The following is a 24683-nucleotide window of genomic DNA, read 5'->3' as shown; positions in this document are numbered from 1 at the left end:
GGTTAAGACTCTGCGCTTCCACTGCAGGGGACTCGAGTTCAGTCCCTGGCTGGGGAACTAAGATCCCGCATGCCGTGAGGCACGGCCAAAAATAATAATAATAAAATAAAATAAATAAAGGCCCTGGGTTGACGACATTGCTGGCCCTGCCACTTCCTAGCTACGTATGTACATGAGAAACATCACTTCACCAGCCTGAGCCTCAGTCTTCCTACCTGTAAAATGGAGTTAATGATGGCTAACAGGTATGGAGACTACATGTCAGACATCATTCTAAGCATTTGAAGCATTGTATTAGTGACCTACAGCTGTGTAACAAATTATTCTAAATCTCAATTGTCTAAAACGATAAAGCCTTACTATCTCACAGTTTCTGTGGATCAGAAATTCAGGAGCAGCTAAAATGGATGTTTCTGGCTCAGGGTTTCTGATGAGGGTGCAGTCAGGATGTTGGTCAGGGCTGCAGAAATCTAAGGGCTGGTGGATCAGCTTCCAAGATGGCTCGCTCACACGCCTGGCAAGTCGGTGCCGGCTGCCGGCAGGAGCCTCTCCATAGGGCTGCTTGACTTGCCTCAGGACATGGTGGCTGGCCTCCTTCAGAGCGAGTGACCCAAGAGAGGAAGGCAGAACCCACACTGTCTTTCACGACCTAGCTCAGAAGTCACACGCCATTCTTTTCACAATATCCCATCACTTACACGGATCAGCCGTATTCATTGTGGGAAGGCACAGCAGCGTGACACCGGGAGGGCAGTTCGTTGGGAGCCATTTTGGAGACTGGCTACCACACACCTAGACACAGTTAATTCTCCAATAACCCCGCGAGGTAGATACTCCTAACAAGCTCATCTTGAAGATGAGGAAACGGAGGCATAAAAACGTGAAGTAACTTGCTCAGATTTCTAGGATGGTAAGTGGTAAAGTGGGGATTCAAACTCAGGTAGTCAGGCTCCAGAGGTGAGATCTCAGCTATTGCTCTGTAAAGGCCCTCAGCTCCATTATGAGCCTGAAGGAATATGGTAGATACAAGAGTGCTTCCACCTTAGGGGACTTCCCTGGCGGTCCAGTGGTTAAGACTCCGCACTTCCAAGGCAAGGGGCCTGGGTTCGATCCCTGGTCAGGGACTAAGATGCCACCTGCCACGCGGTGCAGCCAAAGAATAAGGGAAAAAAATAAAAAAGGAGTCCTTCCACTTCAGAAAGTAAACCACCAGATATATACAAGGTGGTGGGCTGGTGACTCCATTAATGAGTGAGGCAAATGCAAATTGGGAAAGGATGGGACCTCAGGGTCCTGGGAGATGGAGATGGGGTGATGGAACAGAGGGTTTTACCCAAGGGTCTGGGGGGAGCTAACCATGTGGCACCAGGGAGTGCCACATGGGGAGGGGGGCAGGGATGGGTTCACCAGGAGAATGTTTACAGATAAAGTTTAGAAACTGTCATCCCCAACACTCCCAGCAAAGGAGCTCATGATGTCAAAAATCTTTGTTTCACTCTACCCAGATGACTCTGTCTCATCCCTTTGTTCAGCAAAGGTTACTGAGCACTTATAAGTCAGGCACTTAGACTGGGCACGGGGGACCTAGCAATGCCCAGGCAAGATGAAGTCACTTTCTACCTGGAGCTTGGAATCTAGCAGGGAAGACAGACAAGTTACTGGCAAATTCTACCAGAGCAATGAGTGCAATAACGGGAAACCACAGGGATCTTGGGGTGCAGGGGAAGAGACCTGACCAGTTAGGAGTAGTCTTCCTGAACTTAGCAAGGCCAGGTTGGGAGAAGGGTGGGAAGACTTCCAAGCAGAGGGAACAGCCATGCAAAGGTTCAGAAGAGAGACAGCCAGAAGGCTGTGGTGCTTTCCCGGGCCCAGAGGTTGATGTGGGTCAGGTGGAAGGGGGAGAGCCTAGTGACCTCAGGGCTCAGAGGAGAAAAGGATAAGGTAAAGAGGCAGCAATGTCGTTCCCGATAGGAGCCGAGAGGTTTCTGCACAGGATGGGCCCTACTCCTCACCCAAACCCAAGGTGGGAGAGGGGAGGTTGGCCACCTGGGTGCCCTCTCTACTCGTCCTCCTGGTTCTCTGCCCTGCAGAGAAAGACTTGGCCCTGGTGGTGTGGATGTGTTCATCTTTCTCGGATGCAGGGCCTGCAGGCAGGGCAGAGGTTGGGGAAAGGCAGATGGAGGGGGTGGTGCTCGATCTGGGCCTCCAAGTTTAAGTGTTAGCAGGATGCCCCATCTCAGCCTGGAGGAGGTGCTCCCAGTGGGGGTGAGGATGGTCAGACTGTGCTCCCCCACACCCCATCATCCTTTATGGGCAAAGGTGGAGATGAGAGACGCTTAACTCCAAAAGTAAGAAACGAATAGGGAGAAGGGGAGGGATAAAGGGGCCTCTGATTCCCTAGGTTTTTTCCAAGCCAAAGACAAAGGTGGGGCAGAGCCTCTGCCTCTGGTTTCCTGCTGGAGCACAGAGGACCTAGGCTAGGAGTCCAATCAGTAGCAACCCCCATCCTCAGCCTCCTCTCCATCCCACAGCCAAGGTCCAGGCAGGGGCAGCCTCTCTCCCCTGAACCAGTGGTCAGGGCCTCTTCCTTGAGCTCTCTGCTGCTTCTCTCTCACCTTTCCCTAGCCTCTTACTACCACAGGCTGGTTCTGTCACTAACCTGTTAAACCTTTCAGTGGTTACCAGAGCCCTCAGGTAAGGCCCAAGCTCCTGAGTGTGTTCTGCAAGACCCTGCCGAATGAATCCAACCAGGGCAAGGATCACGTCAGCTTGTTCACCTGGGTCCCCAGAACCGTGAAAGCTTGCTGGAAGGCTGAACTGATGCCTAGTTTGGCTTCTGCCAGCCTCTCCGGCTGCATTTGCCTTCATATCCCCCCATGTGCTCTACACTCATGTATTCATTCAACTCCCAGAGGACCTCTAGTGCCCCCAGATCTGTGAGGACACTGGACATTCAGAGGAAAATCAGGTTTCACATGCTCTTCCCTGAAGGTGCTCATGGAGCATTGTGTTTCCCACCAAGAACTTGGACAATGCCAAGATGAATCTCAAAAATGGGTCGAGTGAAAGAAGCCAAATGCAAATAATGAACAGTGTGTGATTCCATTGACAGAAAGGTCCAGAGCAAGCAAAAGTGATCTATGGGTTTTAGAAATCAGAAGAGCAATTGCTGGGGAATTCCCTGGCATTCCAGTGGTTAGGACTCAGCGCTTTCACTGCCAAGGGCGCGGGTTCAATCCCTGGTCAGGGGAACTAAGATCCTGCAAGCCTGCGCTGCATGGCCAAATTAAAAAAAAAAAAAAAAGAATAGCAGTTGCCTCTGGGGAATGGCATTGATTGAAAATGGGCATAAGGCTACTTCCTGGGATCACAGAAATGTTCTGGGGACTTCCCTGGTGGTCCAGTGGTTAAGACTCCGCGCTCCCGGGCTTCCCTGGTGGCGCAGTGGTTGAGAGTCCGCCTGCCGATGCCGGGGACACGGGTTCGTGCCCCGGTCCAGGAAGATCCCACATGCTGCAGAGCGGTTAGGCCTGTGAGCCATGGCCGCTGAGCCTGCGCGTCCGGAGCCTGTGCTCCCCAACGGGAGAGGCCACAACAGTGAGAGGCCCGCGTACCGCAAAAAAAAAAAAAAAAAAAAGGACTCCCCGCTCCCAATGCAGGGGGCTTGGGTTCGATCCCTGGTCAGGGAACTAAATCACACATGCCACACCTAAGAGTTTGCATGCTGCAACTAAAAAAGTCCACATGCCACAACTAAATAAAAGATCCTGCGTGCCACAACGAAGATCCTGCGTGCTGCAACTAAGACCTGGTGCAGCCAAATAAATAAATAAATATTTACCAAAAAACAGAAAAAAAGAAAGAAATGTTTCGGGTCTTTATTTGCATTAATGGATATGTATATTTGTTGAAATGCATTGAACCGTACAGTTAAATCTGTGCATGTTACTGAATATGTTGTATCTCAGTAAAGTACTGTCAGTATAGAAAGTTTAGTAATGTTTATATAACTATAACTAACAAAACCCCGTCAGTGTATGGGTTAAACAGCACATCAGACATAATCAAAGAGAGAATTGGTGAACTGGAAGAGAGTTGAAGAGATGACCTGGATTGCATTACAGAGACACAAAGAATGGAAAATACGGAAGAGGAGTTAAAAGATTGGAAGGACCAAAAAAAAAAAAAAAGATTTGGAGGACAGTGAAAAGGCCTAGCATACTTCTAATCAGAGTCCTCAAAGGAGAGAACACAAGGAAAGGAGGAAACAGAGTATCTGGAGAGATACTGGCTGATAATTTTCCAAAACTGGTGAAAGATATGAATTCATAAACAAAGGAAATACAATAGAATTAATAGAAAGGGATCCATACTTAGACTCTTTGTAATATAACTATAAAACACCAATGATATCTTAAAAGCAGGGAGAAAAGACAGATCACCTACAAAGGAATAACAATTAGATTGAGCAGTCTTCTTCATAACCAATATGCATTGCACCTATGATATGCCTACACTGTCCCAAGTACCTTAGGAGGAACAAGACAGATCCAGCCCCTACTGTGTGGAGCTAGCCCACAGTATATCAGAGATGACAGATGTGGAGGGAACAATCACATCTGTCACCTGGCCTGGTTGGAGGGCAAGAGAATTGGCAAGAAAACCACAGAAGTAGAACTGTGAACTATGATTTTTTTTCCCATTAAGGCTGGATTTTCCCATGTGTTTACCAAGATGAGGTGGGCTTTTCCTCCCAAGGGACTCTGGGGACAGCAGCTGCTATGCTTACACATCCTTCCTTGAGACAGAAGGAGACAGGCCAGATGTCCTAAGGCTGATGGCTTCCTCCCTGGGACCCCTGAGGGAAAAGGAGAGAGCATCCTTCTCCTCAGAGCCTTCTTTGAGCCAGACTGTGTCCCTGCCTCACAGGCCAAGTTGCACCATACTGGGTCCTGGGGTCAGCAGAGGTGACATGTGGGGAGGGGCTTATGCCAGAATGAGGCCAGGAAGTGCCAGTGATGGGAATGCACGCCCTGAGGCATGGAGTGCCGCCCTTGATCACCAAGACCAGGTACCAAGCTGGGATGGGGCTGAGGAGCCACTCAGAAGCTGTCTCCACCCCCAGCCCCCTCCACAAGAATCCCCACAGATTCCACCCTGCGGAGCTCCCCAAATGGTCTTTTTCAGGGGCAGCACATTAGACGGGGAAAAGGACATTCAGAGCTGGGAAAACGCCAATGGCTTCAGTCTTAGACTCTGTCCGGGCTGGGAGCTGACTTCGTGCACCACCATCAACACCTCCGCCGTGGCGCCCTTCCCAAGGCCGCTGCACCAGGCCGGCTTCCTCCATCAGAGTGCCAGGAAGCCCTCTCCCCTACTAGGGGGCTGCGACTATGTCCTGTTTAGCCTTATATTCCCGGGGCCTGGGCGGGATATCTCTACTAGGTGCGTATTCATTTAAGGGGTGGGGCTCTGCTTGAGAGAGGTGGAGGACTTGGTAAGAGGAGGTAGGGGAGACGGGATACCGAGGAGGAAGTCCAGGGAGGGGTGAGAAGTTCTTTGGAGAAGTCTGAAAAGGGGGTGGGAAGGTGGAGAGAGGGTGGGAAGGAGGCGAGCAAAGGACAGGGGAAGGGAGGCTTCTCAGGATCTGGCCTGGCTGAGGACCGGCCGCCAGGCGCCCTCACCTAGTCCACCGGTGGACCCGGGCCACGCCGCCAGGCCCCGCCCCCCGCGGCCTCCGTCCCGCCCTCCTCGGGATTTAGTCCCGGCAGCCTGGGAGGCTCCCCAGCCGCCGCTTCCGCCTTCGCGAGGTGAGGGTCAGGAGAGGGAGGGGCGCTGGCGAGCGGGCTGGAGGGGCGGCGGTCGCTTGGGAGCGCGTCCGCGGGTGCTGAGCCTCCCCTCCCCAGTCCTTACCTTCCGCGGGCGCGTCTCCTCCTGTCCCCCATCTCGTGCTTTCCCCTTCTCACCTGGCTACTGGTGCTGGTCTCCCAGCGTCCTGGGCTTTCGCCTTCCCCGCCCCTGCTCGTGCTCGATTCCTCGCCACCTCCGAGTGTCCATCTAGACCCTGCCTGGGGTCCTCCGCTTCTTCCGGCCTTCACTAAGTACGGGGAGGGAGGGGGCCAGGTGTGTGTGCAGGCAGCCGGCACCCAGATCACCTAGAGCCTTACTTAATAAAGATTGGTGGAGTTGCCCTGGAGCCAGGTTAGAGCGAGTGACTCAGGTGTGCCGGCCAGGCTCTGTACCTGGAGCTGAGCTCAGGTGGGTGTGGAAGGGACTGTGCACCTGGCAGACTGGGTGGCTCTGAGCAGTACCTGAGCTTAACCGCCCATCACAAATGCCCGATTTGATCTCAAATGTTGCTGCCTCGGGTGTAGAGGAGGCAATGACCCTGGGCGTCTCTGGGCAGAGGAGGCAGTCTGCCCACATAACGTAGGTATGTGTGGACACCGTAACTTGATGCCTTGTGTGTGTTTGTGTGGACCTGGGTGTCTCAGACATGAGGCGGTGTATCTTGGAGGCAGTGAACTCAACATGTCTCAAGTAGGTGTGTGTGAGGGGTACCTGGCAGGAAACCTGGTGTTCTACGGCAGTGTATACTGGAATGCCTCAGCTTTGAGAGGACATGTATCTGGGTGTCTCAGGTGTCTTTTGCATCATATCTATAGGAGTGTGTGAGTGTGTGTGTGTGTGTGTGTGTGTGTGTTGTACCTGCGTATCTCAGGCATGGTGTGGTTAGTGTATCTGGGCATCTCTGGAGTGTATGTGGTGGGTCAGGATGTCTCAGGTGTACCTGAGTGGGTGTGTACAAGGGTGCACCTCAGGCTTAAAAGGTGGTGAATCTGGGTGGCCTAGGGGTATGGGCAGTGTGTCATAATAGCTCAAAGTGAGCAGGGCCACACACCTGGAGTCTGTGCAGCGCTGAAATCTTAGGTGTGAGGAGAACATTCTTCCTGGGGTTTGTGTGTGTGAGGGGCAGGAATCCTGGTTGGTTCTGGTGTCCCTCCCTCTGTACCTGAGTATTTCTGAGGGGTTGAGGGTGGAGCAGGCAACCATGTCTCTGGTTCCTGAGTGTCTCAGGTGCCCACCCTGGGCCATGTGTCTGGGGGACAGGGCACCACAGGGGTTCCTCCTCCAGACATGCTCCACGAGGCGGGCTCCCTGTGGCTGCTCCGGCTGCTCCAGGACGTCCAGCTGGCCCAGTTTTACCGACCCATCCTTGAGGAGCTTAATGTCACTCGGCCAGAGCACTTCGACTTTGTAAGACCTGAGGATCTGGACGGCGTTGGCATGGGCCGGCCTGGTGAGGGTCCCCTGCCCCAAGGCCCCGCTGTCTCCTTCCGCAGCCTGTTAGTTGCTACTCTCCCCCCCCACCACACCCACCAGCCCCCTCCTTGCCTGTAAATCCCTTGCATCCTGCTCCCCGCCTCCCCCATTACCCCATCCCTCTGATTCTGGCCTCCCCCAGCCCAGCGTAGACTGGCTGAAGCTCTGAAGAGGCACCGTTCGGGGCTCAAGTCTAAGAACTGGGTCTACAAGGTGTGTGTTTTGGGGCGGCGGTGAGAGGCTTAAAGGGCCAGCTCAGGCCCCGGCAGGGGCTGGGCTGAGTGGCAGAGAAGGATGTATGCAGGGTTCCACACACGTGATTTCCACCACTGTTTCAGATCCTTGGGGGCTTTGCCCCAGGGCAGAAGGAGACCACCCCACCCTCAGACAGCCTTCCATCCCTCCCTGAGCCAGATGGGGGACTCAAGTGTCTGATCCCAGACCGGGCTGTGTGCAGAGGGGAGCTTCTGGGCTCCGGCTGCTTTGGTGTGGTGCACCGAGGGCTGTGGACACTGCCCAGTGGCAAGGCTGTGAGTCTCCAGGGAGCCCACTTCATTCTGGGTACCTGGGTCAGCTTCTCCCTCTGTTCTGTGTGCCCCTCTGCTCTGGCCTTGGCTTAACTGTTCCCTACGTTGCCTGCTGGTGCTTCCCCCCACCCCCAGGTCCCAGTGGCTGTCAAGTCCCTCCGGGTGGGTCCCGAAGGCCCCGAGGGCACTGAGCTAGGGGACTTTCTGCGAGAGGTATCCATCATGATGAACTTGGAACACCCACACTTGCTGTGTCTGCACGGCCTCGTACTGGGCCAGCCTCTGCAGATGGTGAGCAGACCCAGACGCCAGCTCCCGGGACAGTCCCGGGGGCCGATGTGCGACAGGAGGGTGAGCGCCAGGGTCTCGTGTGGCCGGACCACCGCTCGCACGGCTGTGCTCCCACAGGTGATGGAGCTGGCGCCCCTGGGCTCCCTGCACGCACGCCTGACCGCCCCGGCCCCCACGCCCCCGCTGCCCGTGGCCTTGCTCTGCCTCTTCCTGCGGCAGGTGGCGGGGGCCATGGCGTACCTGGGGGCCCGCGGGCTGGTGCACCGAGACCTTGCTACGCGCAACTTGCTGCTGGCTTCACCGCGCACAATCAAGGTGGCTGACTTCGGGCTGGTGCGGCCGCTGGGCGGCGCTCACGGCCACTACGTCATGGGCGGACCCCGCCGCATCCCCTACGCCTGGTGAGGGGTCGGGCGGAGGGGAGGGATCTGAAGGGCAGGAGCTGAGGTGGTGCGGAGGGGCTGGTCCTCTGAGGGAGGCGTGGACTGGAGGAGTCGTCGTCGGGTCTGGAAGAGCCAGGAAAGGAGGACTTCTGAACACCACGGCGGGCGCACTAAAGGGGCGTGCCCAGTGGCAGGTGGGCGCTCCGGGGCACACACCCGGCACACATCCAGCCCCCTTCAGCTCTGCTTCCGCAGGTGTGCGCCGGAGAGCCTGCGCCACGGGGCCTTCTCTTCTGCCTCGGACGTGTGGATGTTTGGGGTGACGCTGTGGGAGATGTTCTCCGGGGGCGAGGAGCCCTGGGCCGGGGTCCCGCCGTACCTCATCCTGCAGCGGCTGGAGAAGGACCGAGCCCGCCTGCGTAGGCCTCCGCTCTGCTCCAGGGCCCTCTACGCCCTCGCCTTGCGCTGCTGGGCCCCCCACCCTGCTGACCGGCCCACCTTTTCCTACCTAGAAGGGCTGCTCCAAGAGGTGGGAACTCCTGCCTCCCCAGAAACACTCAGTCTCTTTTCCCTCCGTTCCCTCTCCTAGGGTTCCATGCACAAGACTAATGTATACTGGTTCCCGGGTTGGGGTCTGGGACTTGGCTCTGAACGAAGCAGATCCAGTCCCTGCCTTCAGGGTGCTCAGAGCCCCAGAGAGACAGCTGGGGTCTAGTGGATGCAGGCTGAAGGGCCGGGGGCTGGAGCAGAGAGAGGGAAGCCCAGAGCCCAGAGCAGTAGGATGTAGTGGGTGTTTGACAGGCAGAGGAAAGGTTCAGCGTGGGAGGGGGAAGTACGGTGATTAAGGTGGCAGAGGCATCTTAGGGGTGCACCAAGGAGGGACTTGTGAGACACGGTAAATAACCAGCGCTAACACCTAGAGCACTCGATCTGTGTAAGATACTGTACTAAGTGCCTTACGTGTATCCTTATACATGTTCACTCATTTAATCCTCACAACAACCCAGCTCGATTTTAGAGAGGGGGCAGTTAAGGCACTGACAGTTTAAGCGATTTGCCAAAAGTCACACAGGAAGTGGAGGATGGAGATCTGAATCAGTCAATATGACTTCAGCGCTGTGCCCTAAATCACTATATACTCTACTATTAAAGGAGTTTAGTCCTTAACTCTGAGGGCACCTGGGGGCCATGGAAAGGGCTGTGAGCAGGGGAGTTATAAGCCACATTTCCAGGTTATGTCACTCTGGTTTGGTGCAAGAATGGATTAGAAGGACGGTACTGAAGGTAGAAAAACCAGTAGGCCACAGTGGCTGTGAAGCAGAAGTAAGATGAAGAGGTCTGGACGAGGGTCGAGGCAGTGGTGCTATGGTGAAGTGGAAAATTCCCAGAGGTGCTTGGGAGGCAGATATGATGGGCCTGGGTGTGGAGTAAAAGCAGTGTGCAGGGTGACTCTCCCCTTGGTCCCCTAGGTAGAGGCAGGGTCCCCCTTTGTTGCTCCTTGACCCCTGGGCTGTGTCCAGCTTGGCATGGAATCCAGGTCTGCCTTCTCCACTGGATTACAACTGAGGGACAGGGACAGTCCCACCCTGGGGCCAGGACAGAGTACATACCTGGTATGGGTTTGCTTAGTGGGTACACGAACAGTCTCCACTCTGTTCCCATGATATTACCCTTCTGACTCAGGCCACAAGCCCAGCCACCCTCTCCTCCTGTCTCTATAGGCCTGGCCTCCTGAGGGACGTTGTGTGAGGGACGTCACAGAGCCCGGTGCCCTGAGGATGGAGCCTGGTGACCCCATCACTATCATCGAGGGCAGGTGAGGGCCTCGTGCCTCCCACCCATCCCCAGGGGGAGGACTCCCTCCCCACCCTCCTGGCCCTGGTCCCAGCTCAGCTTCTCCCCAGCTGCTTGAACCCCAATGCTCTGCCTCATCTCCTCCTCTCCCCACTGGGCCCCGAGAGCTCCACCACAGTCCTGGCCTCCGGGCTGGAGCCACCGCTGGCCCATAGAGCCCTTTTGTTTTAGAGAGAAAAAAAGCTTCCCTTCCTCCAGGCAGATGCAGCTCCATGGCGCACAGCTTGTGAGCTGAATGTGGGCTGGAGCCCAGCCCTCACTCTCCCCTGGCTCCCATCCCCTTCACCAGCGCCTCTTCCCACAGCCCCGACTCCACAACCTGGAAGGGCCAGAATGGTCGCACATTCAAAGCGGGCAACTTCCCAGCCTCGGCAGTGACGCTGGTAGACTCACCAGCCACCCGTCCAGTCCTCAGAGGCTCCCCTGCCCGGGGAGAGCGACGCCAGGGAAACATAGATGGGTGAGGACCTGATACAGTTGGGGGCAGAGCTGGACTGGGGGAACCAACCAAGTCTAGCAACTTCTCTGGAAGGGGAGCCTGGGGAGGCAGATGGGGTAAAGCTGGGGGGGAGGCTGGACTTGCCTTCCCGCTGGAGCTTCCACTCTGGGTCTCGGCCTGCCTGGAAGCCCCAGAGATTCCTTGGGAGAGGGCACTGCTATATGGGGTAGGGCTGGGGGGTGTGGAGAACGAACTGGAACACTCTCCAACAGGGACAGAGTGAAGGTAAAGCTTCGGGATCCCCCTCCAGCTCGGGGCCAGAGAAGGGATGTGGCCCTGCAGAGGACGAAAGGTGGGCATGGCGGTGGGGACAGGGCTTCCAGGGTCTCCGAGGACGTCAAGGACAAGCCTCTGGCGATGCCCCCTGCTCTGAAGCCCTGCCTGTGCAGATATGATTTCCCCACCTGTGGTTTCCTGGCCCCCATTCTGCCTGCTGACATCCTGGCTGTACTTCAGACAGCATCTCCCCACTGCAGCCCTGGCAGTTCTTTGGACCCTCAGCTGCTTCGGCCTGGGCGTCCATCCTGCACACCTAGTTTCTTGTCCCCCCGACACGAAGACCACCCCGAGGACAGTACAGATAGCCAGAGAATGGGAAGAAGGCAGCTGGGCTTTCTCTCAAGTTATTTTTTCTCAAATGTGTAGGCATTTCCAAGAGTCTGGAGTCGGTTCTGTCCCTGGGCCCCCGCCCCACAGGAGGTGGGTCGAGCTCCCCCGAACTTCGACATGCCAGAACTGTGCCCCAGGGACCCCCAGGCGTGCCCCCCCGCTCCCTGATAGCCACCAGCTCCTCTTCCCAGCCCAGCCAGCCTCCCAGGGAGCGGCCTCCCTGGCCCAAAAGAGAACCCCTACACAGTCACCCTGTGGGAGCGCCTGGAGCCAGCAAAGCCGCCGTCCCCTCTGGGGGACCCTTGCCTGACCCCGAGTTGCAGAGGAGGATTATGGAGGTGAGGTCTCCCTGAAGAGTCCTGGTGTCCAGAAGGGGCTACGGGCTGGCGAAGGGCCTAAGTGGGGCTTTGTCCCCGGCAGGTGGAGCTGAGCGTGCATGGAGTCACTCACCAGGAGTGCCAGGAGGCTCTAAGAGCCACCGGGGGTGACGTGGCTTCTGCCATCCGGAACCTCAAGGTACAGCCACACCCTTCTCTCGGGTCCCTGCCCCTCCCAGCCTGGCCCTCTGGCCGCCAGCTGCCTTTCCTCTCGTCCCCACAGGTGGACCAGCTATTCTATCTCAGCAGCTGGTCCAGAGCGGACTGCCGGCGCATCCTGGAGCGTTACCAGTGGGACCTCTCAGCCGCCAGTCGCTACGTCCTGGCACGGCCCTGAGCTCTGCTCCTTTGGGCACAGACACCAGATGGACCAAGGGCCTGGTCACGTGGGACCAAGCAGAACCGGAACAAGGTCCTGACAGGGTGTGTTCCCACCTGGGGAGAGCCTGCCACGGGCAGGTACCGGAGGAGCCCAGGATCGGGCACTGGTGAGTGTCTCCTCACCCTGCCCGTTGGTCTCTGAGGGCGTGAGCTCCCTTGGCCATAGGAGGATCTAGTGCACTCTGCCCACCACATTCCCAACAAAGGAGGACTTGGAGGAACAGAGCTGCGACACGTCACACCCATGGGAAGCTTCTATCGCTACAGAAGATGAGCAAGAGGCCGTTCTGGGCCGCGGGAACAAGCATCCTGAACTGCCATCAGCTACCACACTGGGCTGTGTGGGAGCAGCCATCCTGACTCGGGGCATATGGACCAAACTGCCTTGGCTTTGTCTGGGGCCATCATGGGTGATGAAAGTGGCTCTCCTGGACTCGAGGACACTTGATCCTGGCAGCATGGATTAGGAGATGGGCCAGCCCCCGCCCATCCAAGCTGTCATATTTCCCTTTGTTTCCTCCCACACCCAACTCTTTCTCCTGCCCTCTCCCACTACATACATCTTCCAATGTCCAAAAAGTTACAAAGTTTATACGAATATAACATACAAAGATGCAGCCTCCTTCCTAAGGAAGGGGTAGGAAGGGGTGGTAAGGCACAGGAAGTTGCAGCAAGCACCAGCTGAGGGAGAGGAAGTCGGCATCGGGGCTCTGGCCCTATAGCTATCGGGGCGGGGGAGGTAGGGATCCCCCTCAGAGCGCCATCATCTGAGGCTGAACTAATTGGCCAAGCTGATGCGGGGAGAGGGTGACCGGGTCAGCCGTCTTCGGTGCTGCTTGACCTTCCCCACCCCAGCCCTGTCATAAAACCCTGCACTCTAAGGCCTCATCTGGAGCAGAGGCCCTGGAGGGGGTTGGGAGAAAGTCAGCAGGGAAAGTTGGAAAGCCGATACGCCCGTGTGCTGAGGGTCTGCTGGAGGCAGTGGTGGGAAGTAGCAGGGGAAGGGCTCTCGTACATACCCTTCCGGAGGGGCTACAGGTGAAGCAGGCCAGGGGAGTAGGGGAGGCATGGGGCACCAAGCCTCCAGCCTCTCAGGCAGCCCTGTCTCTCCCCTGCAGTGCACATGGAGGGAAAGGGGCTGCCTCTGAGGCGGGGCCAGGGCAGGTGACCATCTTGAATTCTGGTTGAGATGATGGTCTCCTCACCCCGAGGTGGCCTCTAACTGGTGATGGCAGAGGGCCCAGCGCCTCCTCGCTTCTCGAAGAACATGTAGTCCTGAGGGAAGGGCACGGTCAGCAGGAGATCTGGCTGGGCCAGCCTGGCTCAGGAATCACAACCCAGGTCTGGAACCACAAGCCCCCATAGACTCTGTCCCTAACCCTCTCCTAGCAGGAGACCAAGAAGTGCTCAAAACCTCAGAGTGAGAGCAAAAGGGCAGCGGGGGGCAGGGGCGGGGGCCCCGACTCACAATGAGGAACGTGGCTCCCAGCAGCACAGCCTTCACCCTCACATCCAGGTCCAGTGGGAACTGCAGGCCGAAGTCATCTGCATCGGTGAGGGCTTCTCGGAGCAGCCCACCCCACTGCTTGCTGATGCGGCCCACACTGCGGGATTCATCTGGAGTCTTCACCTGGCAGGAGAGAAGGAAAGAGGGAGGGAGGGAGGACCCGCATGGGGAGGATGTGCCTGATCTCATCGGCATCCAGTCTCACTCCCACAGTCACCACATACGAACTGTGCAGGCTCTACACCTAGCGAGTCCTCCCAAAGCCTTGGGTTTCCATGTGACATCTGGGGAAACTGAGGCACCCGAGGTCACACTGTGAGTACACAGCAAAAATCAGGTTGCAGGCTCAGATCCGTTGTTCTTGAAAGGCCACGTATGACTATTAGACATCAGTGCTGGGAGAAACAGAAGCACAATACAGTCTAATCTCCTTAGGGGATGGCCAGGCACTAGGTTTGTTTTGGTTACCAAAGTCCCTGCCGCCCACGGTTCGTGCAGTTTGTGCCCTGCACAGAGTAGCCTGGCCAAGCCGGCAAGGGAGGCTGCTGAATGCCTGGCTGCACTCTACCAGCCGACCAGGCTGCTAGAAGGCCCAAAGGGGTGCCTGTCGTCCTCGCATCTGCAAGGTAGGGAGGACTCTAGCATGGCATGCAAGCCTCATCCAGGGTGGATCCAAGCCCATCTAGTGGGGGGAGGGGACAGCAGAAAGTGGCCTCTGAGGACCAGGATTTCCACTGGCCTCCCTAGGCCCAGCAGCAACAGGCCCTGCCAGTGTGGATGGTAATTCACCGTGACTCCCTGGACTTTTTCCTATGCTCATTCTCCAGTGGCTAGAACTAGAGCGATGTCCTTCCCATCTCCTTCCCGCATGCTCCTACAGCCCTGGGCCGTTTCCTGCAGACCAGTCCCAGGGTGGGTAGGGCCTCTCCCAGCCAGCCCTGCGGTCCCAGTGCAGCCCCAAATGTGGACCATTCATAATTATGTAAAAGGAAGACTGGCCCATTGAGAACCCCACGATCTACATATTCCCAACCAGAGTTCACCCAGTTACCTCTTTCCCAACCAGTTCCCATCACAGAACCTTCCCCCAGCTACCAAGGTGACTCAGTTTTTAAAAGTAACCTAAGATAAGGCACATCATCAGAAGCCTTGGAAAGTCTACTGGGATACACCTGTTGTTTCTCCCTTATCTACACAGATATTCAAGTGCCTCTGTCTTCTAGAAAGTAAGGTGTTTCCCAGGCCTTACTTTGAAATGGTCATCACTTGGGTTCTCCAGGCTCCAGGTTGGTGATTGAAATGCATGGTAAGAAGGATTCCAGGCTGGGGGTGGGTGGGTGGACGTCTGGACTTATCGGTTGGCAGGGCAAGCCACAGGATGTTAACAAGTTAAATTAGTGCTTGCTCCAGGGCTTGGGCTCATGAACTCACACACAGCGGCCATGCGGGCCCAGCCCATGGTACACTCAGTAAGCATCCTTCACCCTAAATCCAGCCTGACCTTAGATTTTTTTTCTCCCTCAACACAGGGCTGCAGGTCACAATCAGCATTGGCCCTTAAGGTGAAACCCTCTTTGCCATATTTTTATAAGACCGTGGGCCATCCTATTTCTGAATAGAGGAAAACTGGAAATGTGGTAGGCACCACAGTGGATTTGGACTGATGAGCTCTTGACCGTCCTGTTGGCCATCCTGCCGCACGGATCATCTCGGTTTCTGAAGGTCCCAGGAATCTCCCCTTATTCCTGATACCTCAAAGTTGGTGTCTGTGCCACAGCCACAGGTCCAGCAGGGCCCCACCACTCGCAGGACGGTCTGGCGGTCAGCGTCTTGGATGGAGAACTTGGGGAGGAAGGGATGCCAGGTCTGTAGAACGTGGCCAATGGTGGTGCCTGGTGGAGCCTGTACTTCCATCTGGAGTGGGCAGCAGACAGGATCACTGCCTAGCCAGGCACCCTGGCCCAAGCGCTCACCGGTCTAGCTTTATCACCTGTCTCCCCTCACAAGACCCCCCATCCCCTTCACTAGACCACCTGTCATCCCTCTCACTAGACCTCCCATCCCACCTAAGCCCAGCTCCCACAGGAGGCACGCCTCATTTCATGCCTCATCCCGGTCGTGCCCTGGTCATCGGCCTGCCCCCTACCCAAGTTTCTCCCTGGCCCCATCCTTCCCCGCCCACCTCCTGGAGGCCACAGGGACAGCAGCTGCAGCCACAGTGGAGGGGGCGGAGCAGGCGCAGCACCTCTCTGTCCCCGGGGTCCACCAGGCGTACACGCAGGGGCCGGCGGGCGCCACAGCATAGCCGCGCACAGCAGTTGCTCTCCTCTGCCGCCTGACCCAGGGGCTGTCCGGCTCCCGAGCGCAGTTCGTAGCGGTTACAGGTCTCCCAGCCCAGGAGCGCTGCCAAGGGGTGACACACTGAGGCTCGGACACCAGCGCCTGCCCAAGAGCCCACTATTTGCCCCCGTCACGAGGCCCAACATACTCCTCCTTTCACTCACCTTCCACCCGCTCAGCCTTCTGGTGAATCAAGATCTGATCAATCTGGAAAGAGAGTAGGGGAACGCGCAGACATCAGCTGGCCGGCCTAGTCGCCTGGGTCCCCTCCCTGTCACTCCTCCCTCCCTCCCTCCCTCCCTCTCACTCACCTGCGCCAGGAATTCGAGGCCAAAAGGCACCCCTGGCAGTGGCAAAAAGGGGGCAGCTGGTCCCGGGGCCCCAGGGCCGGGCGAGGGGAAGACAGCAAAGCCGGGCGCAGGGGTAGGCACGTGGGCGGGCATTGGTGCCTGCCCCGGCCCGGGCCCAGGATGCAGCGTCGGCTCCGGGTACCCAGCGGTCACAGGGTAGGGAGGTGGGGGCGAAGGGGCGTAGCCTGTGGGGGGCAAGTAGCCTGTGGGGGAACAGGAGTAGGTTAGAAGGGGCCCCCGACCTCATCTCTTTACCCCTTGGCCCATGGGCCGCGAGGCTGCGGGGAAAATGTGGTGGGAAGAGAATGAGAAAGATGGGGCGGGGGAGCAGGGCGGCGGCTTCTCGGGAGGAAGGGAGGGGCCCCACACAGCCAGTCCGAGCACATTCCCGGAGGATGCGTCCGACACCGGGTTCCCAAGTCCGTGGCGGGGGGGCGGATAACGGAGACCCTCGGCCTTGCGACCACTTACCTGCCATGGGAGAAGGGCGAGGGTTCGCGGGATGTCGCTGTCCCGGAGGCTTAGTTCTAGAAGTGGAGGCAAGCTCGGAGACAGCCAGACAGACACAAAGACAGACACAAAGATGGACAGGCAAACGCAGAGCGGCAGCTGCGCCCAGCGCCGGCCCAGGGTCTCTAGAGCGGCGCTTCTGACTCGGGGAGAAACCGAAAGTGTCAGCGGGCAAGGCGGGGGCCCTGGGACCCTGGATTCCCTCGGGGGCCCCAGAACCGCCCCCTCCCTTTGTTCTCTCATTCTCCGCAGAGGCGGCTGTTGGCAGACGGCAGGACAGATGGACCCGCAGTCAGACCGACGGCCCCACCTCAAGGGAGGTCTCCTGACCCGTTCCCCCTGCTCACCTGAAGCCCCTAGTATAGCCCGGGTGCCCAGCACTCTGCAGCTCTCGGGAGCTGGTGGAGGCGGGCCCAGGAGCTGACTCCACCCCCCGACCCGTCCAGGCCCCGCCCCTCCTAGCTGAGCAGAGCGCTTGCGCAGGAAGACTGCCGGCTCTCCTGCGGCGCCGGGACTTCAGGCCACCCGCTTCACGGTTTGGCGGGCGTCCCCGCCCTTTCCGCTCGGATGCAGAAGCCCAGAGATGAAGCTCGCCTGCGAGGGTAGCCGGGTGAGCCCTAGCCCTGCGACTCCCGCCAGGCCTGCGGGCGCAGAGTGGTCAGTGCCCCTTGGTGGGAACGAGGGCCGCTTGCGCGGCTCGGGAGCCCAGGCTCCTCCTCCCGAGGGCGGTTCGGGCCTCGCTGACGCAGCGGAACACCCTGCACACTCACCCATTGGCTTCTAGGACTGACTCCTGGCTCCCCTTCTGCCTCCCTGGGGCAACCTTGCTAGTCTCCTTTCCCTGACGTAGCAGTGACCCACACAGACCCGTTGCAATTATAGTACTTCCTTCAGGCGCCCCCAGCCACACGGGGGATAGACTGCCAGACAGTGTCAGTAACGAGTGGGCGTGAGGTGAGGCACAGGGGGGCCAGAGAAGACAGCGCGGTCCGCAGGAAAGCCTTCTTCCAACAAGAATCGCTTCTTTCGCTTTGTTTGAGTCCTGAGCCCAGGCCCGCAGGTGAGAGGAAGTCCTGCGCCTTGGGGGCCTATAGGCTGAGCGGCAAGAGATGAGTTCAGAGTCCGGCCCACGTGCACAGAGGGCCTTGTGGGAGCTGCGCTTTGGCCCCCAGGGCAGTGGGGAGCCCACTGAAAGATTTTCAGTCAGAGGGAGAAGGTCAGATGTTTTAGGAAAACCATTTAACCTGTATGGTGGAGACCAACAGAGGCCCCCAGGCTGGGTTGGCAGTAGTCTGGGGGAGAGGATGGTTGTGATAGCGTGGACAGAAGTGGCAGATTTTGGAGATATTTAGACAATAATATGGAACTTGTTTGGGAAGTGAGATGTGGAGGTGAGGAGTCCAGGATGACCTCAGGTGCCTGTCTGGTGACCAGGCAGATGGAGGTCTCACCCATCAAGATGCACATGGGGAGAAGCAGGTTTGGCGGCTCCTTTGTCCCTATGTCCATGTTCCTCTGGGCTGGTCCTACAGCTTCAGTCATCATCTTCAAACCCAAATGCTGGACCTCTCCCCTGGTATCCCTTAGTGCCCCAGATTCTACCTGGCCCAAACCACGTGCCAGCCTCCACCAAAACACAGACATACAGAAGTTCAGTTATTCAACAGAGATTTAATGAGCCCCTACTATATGTCAGACAGGTAATAGAAATATTTAGCAGTTTTTAAAAATTCCCAGTCTCCTGGGGTTTACATTTTAGTGAGGAAGAGACAGACAAGGTACTTAAAATACATCAGAAGTCAGACGGTGACAAGTGCTATAAAGAAAAATAGAGCAGGATAAGAAGGACAGAGAATGGTGGACAAGAGTTGCAATTTTATAGGGGGAAGACTAGAAAGTGATGGCTGAGCAAAGACCTAAAGGAGGTCAAGGATTAAGCCATGCAGACTTCTGGGTGAAGAGTTTTTCAGACAGAGGGAACAAGGGCAGAGGCCCTGAGGTAGAAGTGTGCCTTGTTTGTTCAGTGAACCAAAAGGCCAGTGTGGCTGGAATGGAATGAATGAGGGGGAGGAAAGAGAGATCACAGGAGGCCAGATCACATACAGCCCTGTAGACCATTGGCTTCTACTCTGAGTGGAATGGAAAGTGTTGGCCAGAGAAGAGATATGAGATTTACATACTGAGACAGTGTTCCTCAACCCTGGCCACAAGTTCGAATCATCTGGGGTGCTGTAAAAATACCTCTAGCTGGGCCCCACTTCATAGCAATTACATTAGAATATCTGGGGTGAGGTGCAGACATAGGAACTTTTTGAGAATTCCCTGGTAGATTTTAAATTGCAGCTAAGGCTGAGGGTGACAGTGTTAGAAGGATTTCTCTCTGTCTCTTTCTCAGGCGGCTTTGTCCGGAGTAGGCTGTAGGTAGGCAAGGGCAGAGGGAAGTTCTTTCAGAAAGCTAGATGAGATTTGCAGGTGGCGTGGACCAGCTGCCAGAGTGGTAGCAATGGAGGTGGTGAGAAATGGTCAGTTTCCAGTTATGTATTTGAGCCAACAGGACTTGATGATGGCTTGGATATAGAATGTGAGGAAAAGGGAAGTCAAAGTTGACTCAGGCTTGGCCCAGGAGACCCTTCACTCTTACTGCTTTGTCATTTCCTGCCTGCCCACTCCATCCTGAGCTCCAGGCACTCCAGTTCTCCTCGACTTGTTACCAGTATAATCTTGTCCGTTTTTCTGGTGAACTATGCATGCTGAAAACCCAGCAAATGCGCCAAAGTCTTACCAGTCTCCTAAGGCAAACAAGCCCACCTCAGTATCTACTTGTAACACTGAACACATTGTGTCAAATTATTTTTTAAAGGGTCTGTCTCCACTGCTGAAATCTGAGTTTCTTGGTATGTACAAGAAGGAAAAAGCTCAGCTTTGGAAACTGGACAGAAGAGAGTTTGAATCACAGCTTCCCCAGGTCCTGGCTGTATGATACAGAAGAAGTTGCTTCACCTCTCTTAGCTTCACTTTCCACTGACTTGCAGGACTGTTGAGAAGACTGGTAACAATGTGCAGCAATAATAGGGACCAATTACCACGTGGTCCTTATTTATCTTGGTTTTCCAAGAGTCTGACCCACAGGGAGGATCAAAGCAAAGGTATTAGGGATATATTACATGGACGGTGGCCATGCCAAATGTCAGGGTTTCCTCCAGCTGGAGGTTCCCTGTGCTCCAGATGCTGCCTGAGATGAAAGGTGGATGGAAATGCAACAAGGGCACTGCACTGGGAAGTAGGAGCCTGGGGATCCAGTGTCGGCTCTGCCACTGGCACTCTGGACCACTCTGGAGGTCCCCCTGAGGCCTTTTACTCTATTTTATTTTATTTTGGCCGCACTGTGCGGCTCGTAGGATCTTAGTTCCCCAACCAGGGATTGAACCCAGGCCCACAGCAGTGAACTCGCAGAGCCCTAACCACTGGACTGCCAGGGAATTCCCCTCTTTATTTAATTTTTTTTTTAATTATTTGGCTGCACTGGGTCTTGGTTGTGGCACGCAGGACCTTCATCCCAGCATGTGGGATCTTTTTTTCGTTGTGGCCTGTGGGCTCTTTAGTTGCGGCATGTGAACTCTCCGTTGCGCACATGGGGTCTAGTTCCCTGACCAGGGATCAAACCCGGGCCCCCTGCACTGGGAGCGTGGAGTCTTAGCCACTGAACCACCAGGGAAATCCCTCCCCTCATCTTTAAAATGAAGAGATATTGTGATCCTCTACTAATACACCTCAAGTGTATGCCTCCTCCCTGGATATAAATGCTTCAGTGGCTCCCCATTGCCCTCAGAAGGGTCCAACCTCTCAGCACAAGGCATTCCACCATTTGGCCCCGTCTGTCCTCATCTTTCACTACTGACCCTCTCATGATCTTCAAGCCAGCCACCAGCAATTCTTTCTGGTCTTGAAGGCACAGGGCTCTCTTGCCTCCAAGGCTCTTGCCTTGGTCTGGAACACGCCACTCTCCCTCATCACTTAACTCCTGCAGGTCTCCACTGAACACTGTACACTGCAGCTGCTACAGGGTCTGGAGCTTAGCCAGGACTAGGGTCGGAGATAAATTCTGGATTTAGAAATATGCAGATTGTAATTAAAGCTATGGGGCCAAATGAAATTACCTAGAAATCGTCTCACTCAGCTAAACGGTCTGCACTTTTTTGAATGCACACCGTCAGAAAAATTAAGTATGTACCCCTCAGTATACTATACAGATATGCACGTTTATAAAATATACACAAAAATAGAAATTTTAAAAGGTGAAATTAAAATATGTATACCTATGAGTTCTACTTTTTTTTAAATTAAAAATTGGAAACCATTGATTTAAATTGGGTATAGACAAGAAGCCGGCAGAGGAGCCACAGAGATAGGGAAGACCAGGAGAGTGGTGTCAGAGAAGGAACAGGATGTGTTCGAGGACAGTGTGGCCAACTGTGTCAAATGCTGCAGAGGCTGAAGAAGATGAGACTGAAAATCATCCACTGGGTCTGGCAACCAAGAGGTCATAGTGATTCATGGGATCCTTCCAAGGGCATCTATGGGGAAGAGATGGGATAGAAGACTGACCAGAGTGGGTTGCAGAGTAAACTTGAGGCCAGATCTCTCTCCTGAGCTCAGACACCTCCCTGAGCTCCCCAACTACCTGCTTGGTGCCTCCACCTGGATGTCTCCCAGGCATTTCAGAAGCAACATGTCCAAAACTGACCTCCTGATCTGCCTCCCTCTAATCTGCCCCACCCTTCAGTATTTCTCATCTAAGTAACAGCACCTCCATCCAACCCGGTGCATAAACCAGAAATCTCCCTCTCATTCACCCCTTCTGAATTGAACATTTTTACCACCTCTTCCACCCTCGGCCAAGCCACCGTCACCATCTGACACCTGGACCTCTTTAGTGGCCTCCTGGCTGGTTTCCCTATTGCCATCCTTGCTGTCCTCTGATTGGTTCTCCAGATCTTTTAAACACATAAATCAGATCCTAGCACTCTCTCACTTTAAACCTTTCAATGACTTAACCGTTGCGCTGCAAATAAATTCTGAGCACCTCACCACACGTCAGCCACGCTGCTTTTGCTCTTTCTCCAACACGCCCAGTTCTCTCCTGCCTCAGGGATTTCAAACTGCTCCATTTCGGCCTGTTTGCCAGGTATTCTTTCTGCCAAAAACACACTTCCCCTCCACTCTGCGCATGGTTAGTTCCAGCTTCAACAGGACCTCCTCTGCGAGGCCTTCCCATCTAAAGGGGCACACCCTCCACTGCCCCATCGTTCCAGCCCCCCTGTTCTTTTCTTTCAAGCACATAGCATACCTCACAGTGATATATTTGTGTTTAGTTGTTTAAGGTCTGTTTCCTATACCAGATGGGAAACCCCACGAGGGAAACATGGTGTCTGTCTCGTGCATGGTTCAATTTCCTTGTAACATGTGTCTGTCTGACACGTGACCAACACTTGATGAGAACTGGTTTAATAAAAATTGCCCACTAAATACCCTCCAGTTCTCTGCTGTAGGTGCTACTCCAGCCCACCTTGCCACCTTTTCTCATTCCTCTCCTGCCTAAGTCAGAAACTCATCCCACACCGAGGACTCGGGTGGCCCCATACACCTCCCCTCCCACCTCTGTCTCTGTTCACTGTTTCAGCCACACAACAGAGCTCTTTTAAGAATCATCTCAAGCACTGTGAAGCATTTTCTGACCCCCAATACATGATGTTCTGTCCCTGCTTTGAACCCCAAAGTATTTTGTAACTAATGACACCTCATCCCGCCTTGCCTTAACCCTGACTTCTACAGTAAGGGGCTGCTCAAAAAACCGTCTACCCGGATACCAAGGGGGAAAGGGGTGGGGTGGGAGGAATTGGGAGACTGGGATGGACACATATACATTATTGATACTATGTATAAAATAGACAACTGATGGGAACATACTGTAGAGCACAGGGAACCCTACCTAATGCACCATGGTAACCTAAATGGGAGGGAAGTCCAAACGGGAGGGGATATCTGTATGTGTATAGCTGATTAATTTTGTTGTGCAGTGGAGGCTAACACAACATTGTAAAGCAACCATACTCCAATAAAAAATTAAAAAAGGAAAGAAAACCCACTACCCTACAGAAATCTAGTATTAATGCTAGTGAGCATCAGAACCACAAGATGAGCTTATTAGAATACAGATTGCCAGGCCCTGAAGAGGGCTTTGGTAAGAATCTGCATTATTTCAAGCATTCTTTATGACTCTAATGTCCACCAGTTTAAGAACCTCATAACAAGTTAACTTGAAGTGAACCCTGACTCTCCACCCAGGCCCAAGTCTCGCTGATTCGGTCTTAGGAAAGGGAAGGAGTTCAAAGGTTGACAATCCCTACCCTTCCTCCTTTAAGAGGTTAAGATGAACAAAGACTCCAAAGTTCTTTATTTGCCTTTCTCTTTTAATCCCCTCCCTGCTCCACTTCTAAAAGGAAGTACCCAGAAATTAAACACAAGGAAGCTCAAAGAGCCAAGGCAAGCCAGCCCAAGAGTAGCAGGCTCCCTCCCACAGGGGCCAAAGTCTGGACGCTGGGGTCTCCACTCAGAGCCTGGTAGTAAAACGTGGTGCAGAATAAGGTAGTTCCAGAAGCTAGCAGTAACCCGGCCTGAAGGAGATACAAGGCGGAACGCAGGCCAGTAAGAACAGGGCAGGCTAGAGGGAGTGGGGGGGGCTTGGTCAGGGTTAGGGGTGGGAGGAATTACCCAGAGGGGCTTTCTGCACAGGGGCACCCCTAACAGGGCCAGGCTGTGTAAGAAGTGGTGTTTGTTGGTCTTGTCAAAGAGCTGTAAGAAAAGGAGAAATGGGGGGACTTCCTAAGCAACGAAGGATCCCGGGGGGACACAACGGACAAGAGTTCGTCCTTCAACCCCACCTCTCAAGTCCCAGCTTGCCCCTCCCTCAGGCACCCAGGCCTCAAGAGTTGCATACCTTGCCGCTACAAAGGCCCGCGCCCCGTCCCTCCCCTACTTCCCTCAGGGACCCCAGACTTTTTGCCCTCATAGGCCCCGAAGCCGAGGAGCCCAAGGGCAGTTACTTCACCTCCTTCCCGTAGGCATCCGGAAACTGGGCTCCTGTGGAAAGGAGAAGCAAAGGTTACCAGTCCTAGCGCCAACCTCGACCGCCCCCACTCCCAAGGGGACCCAGGTGGACGCAGGAGAGAAAGGGCGCCCCCAGTAGGCTTCTAATTGGTGGAAACACGCATTGGGCAGTTCTGGGAACCAACTGGGCCGGGCTGAGGGACTTTAAAAGGTTTAGGGATCCGCGGGTCGTCTGGTCTATGGGAGGGCCGACACTTCCCATAGACTCCGCCTCTGCACCAGACCCTAAAGATCGCCCCCAACACAATCCCAGCTCCGTCCCCAGCCTCCTGACCGTGCGCCCCGTAGGAGGCCAAGCCTAAGGCCCCAGCTCCAGACAAGGCGCCCAGGCGGCGGAAAGCAGCCCCCAGACCAGCCATGGCAGTGGACGGTCACGCGCCGGACGAACACCGCCTGGGCCACCCAAGAGGCCAGCCAATCCCGATCTCCCATGCAAATAAAGTCCACATGTGCCCAATCCGGTCCGTGTTCATTTCAGCGTCCAGGTCCTCACCCGGGTACTTGGGCCTTTGTAAAACCTCTGTTGAGTGGCGAAGACTTCTGGCGGGCGGAGAAACCAGAACCA

At 55.4% G+C, this 24683-nt stretch overlaps 2 protein-coding genes across 17 annotated transcripts; one reads left to right on the top strand and one right to left on the bottom strand.

The window, feature by feature from the left end:
• Nucleotides 1-5223: 5223 nt before the first annotated feature.
• TNK1 (tyrosine kinase non receptor 1) lies at nucleotides 5224-12823 on the top strand. Of its 12 annotated transcripts, none has more exons than XM_033846506.2 (12): nucleotides 5521-5810; nucleotides 7111-7300; nucleotides 7466-7536; nucleotides 7662-7853; nucleotides 7986-8542; nucleotides 8780-9053; nucleotides 10246-10340; nucleotides 10668-10838; nucleotides 11090-11169; nucleotides 11523-11824; nucleotides 11907-12002; nucleotides 12087-12823. In XM_033846506.2, the coding sequence occupies exons 2-12, from the start codon at nucleotides 7138-7140 to the stop codon at nucleotides 12198-12200; spliced, it is 2115 nt and encodes a 704-aa protein (XP_033702397.1). In that variant the 5' UTR covers nucleotides 5521-5810; nucleotides 7111-7137; the 3' UTR covers nucleotides 12201-12823. The 12 variants fall into 12 exon arrangements, 11 of the variants coding, with proteins under 11 accessions (XP_073653571.1, XP_033702403.1, XP_033702404.1 ...); XM_073797468.1 differs by having other exon boundaries at nucleotides 5523-5810; nucleotides 7078-7300; XM_033846508.2 differs by having other exon boundaries at nucleotides 5524-7300; nucleotides 7986-8141; nucleotides 8259-8542.
• Nucleotides 12816-24550, bottom strand: PLSCR3 (phospholipid scramblase 3). 5 transcript variants are annotated; one of them, XM_033846517.2, is made up of 10 exons: nucleotides 24393-24550; nucleotides 24060-24091; nucleotides 23723-23803; nucleotides 16913-17090; nucleotides 16403-16644; nucleotides 16256-16298; nucleotides 15934-16154; nucleotides 15504-15665; nucleotides 13713-13874; nucleotides 12816-13519 (listed from the first exon to the last, which is right to left on the bottom strand). In XM_033846517.2, exons 1-10 carry the CDS (start codon nucleotides 24475-24477, stop codon nucleotides 13463-13465), a joined length of 1263 nt encoding a protein of 420 aa, XP_033702408.2. In that variant the 5' UTR covers nucleotides 24478-24550; the 3' UTR covers nucleotides 12816-13462. The 5 variants fall into 5 exon arrangements, with proteins under 5 accessions (XP_033702408.2, XP_033702410.2, XP_033702411.2 ...); XM_033846519.2 differs by having other exon boundaries at nucleotides 15997-16154; XM_033846520.2 differs by having other exon boundaries at nucleotides 16027-16154.
• Between the last annotated feature and the right edge of the window lie 133 nt (nucleotides 24551-24683).

This window comes from Tursiops truncatus, chromosome 20 (genome assembly GCF_011762595.2).
Source record: "Tursiops truncatus isolate mTurTru1 chromosome 20, mTurTru1.mat.Y, whole genome shotgun sequence".
Classification (NCBI taxonomy): domain Eukaryota; kingdom Metazoa; phylum Chordata; class Mammalia; order Artiodactyla; family Delphinidae; genus Tursiops; species Tursiops truncatus.
This window is presented reverse-complemented; position numbering and strand designations above follow the sequence as displayed.

What these genes read in the sequence shown, in the direction of transcription:
- TNK1 (XM_033846506.2), top strand. Translation starts at nt 7,138, where the DNA reads ATGCTCCACGAGGCGGGCTCCCTGTGGCTGCTCCGGCTGCTCCAGGAC. An exon ending in GGCCCTGCAGAGGACGAAAG is followed by an intron (nt 11,170 to 11,522) that starts GTGGGCATGGCG and finishes TCAAATGTGTAG; the next exon opens with GCATTTCCAAGAGTCTGGAG. An exon ending in CTGCCATCCGGAACCTCAAG is followed by an intron (nt 12,003 to 12,086) that starts GTACAGCCACAC and finishes TCGTCCCCACAG; the next exon opens with GTGGACCAGCTATTCTATCT.
- PLSCR3 (XM_033846517.2), bottom strand. Translation starts at nt 24,477, where the DNA reads ATGGCTGGTCTGGGGGCTGCTTTCCGCCGCCTGGGCGCCTTGTCTGGA. An exon ending in TGTGCAGAAAGCCCCTCTGG is followed by an intron (nt 17,091 to 23,722) that starts GTAATTCCTCCC and finishes TCCCCGAGTCAG; the next exon opens with AAGCGCCGCTCTAGAGACCC. An exon ending in TCGCCCTTCTCCCATGGCAG is followed by an intron (nt 16,645 to 16,912) that starts GTAAGTGGTCGC and finishes GTTCCCCCACAG; the next exon opens with GCTACTTGCCCCCCACAGGC.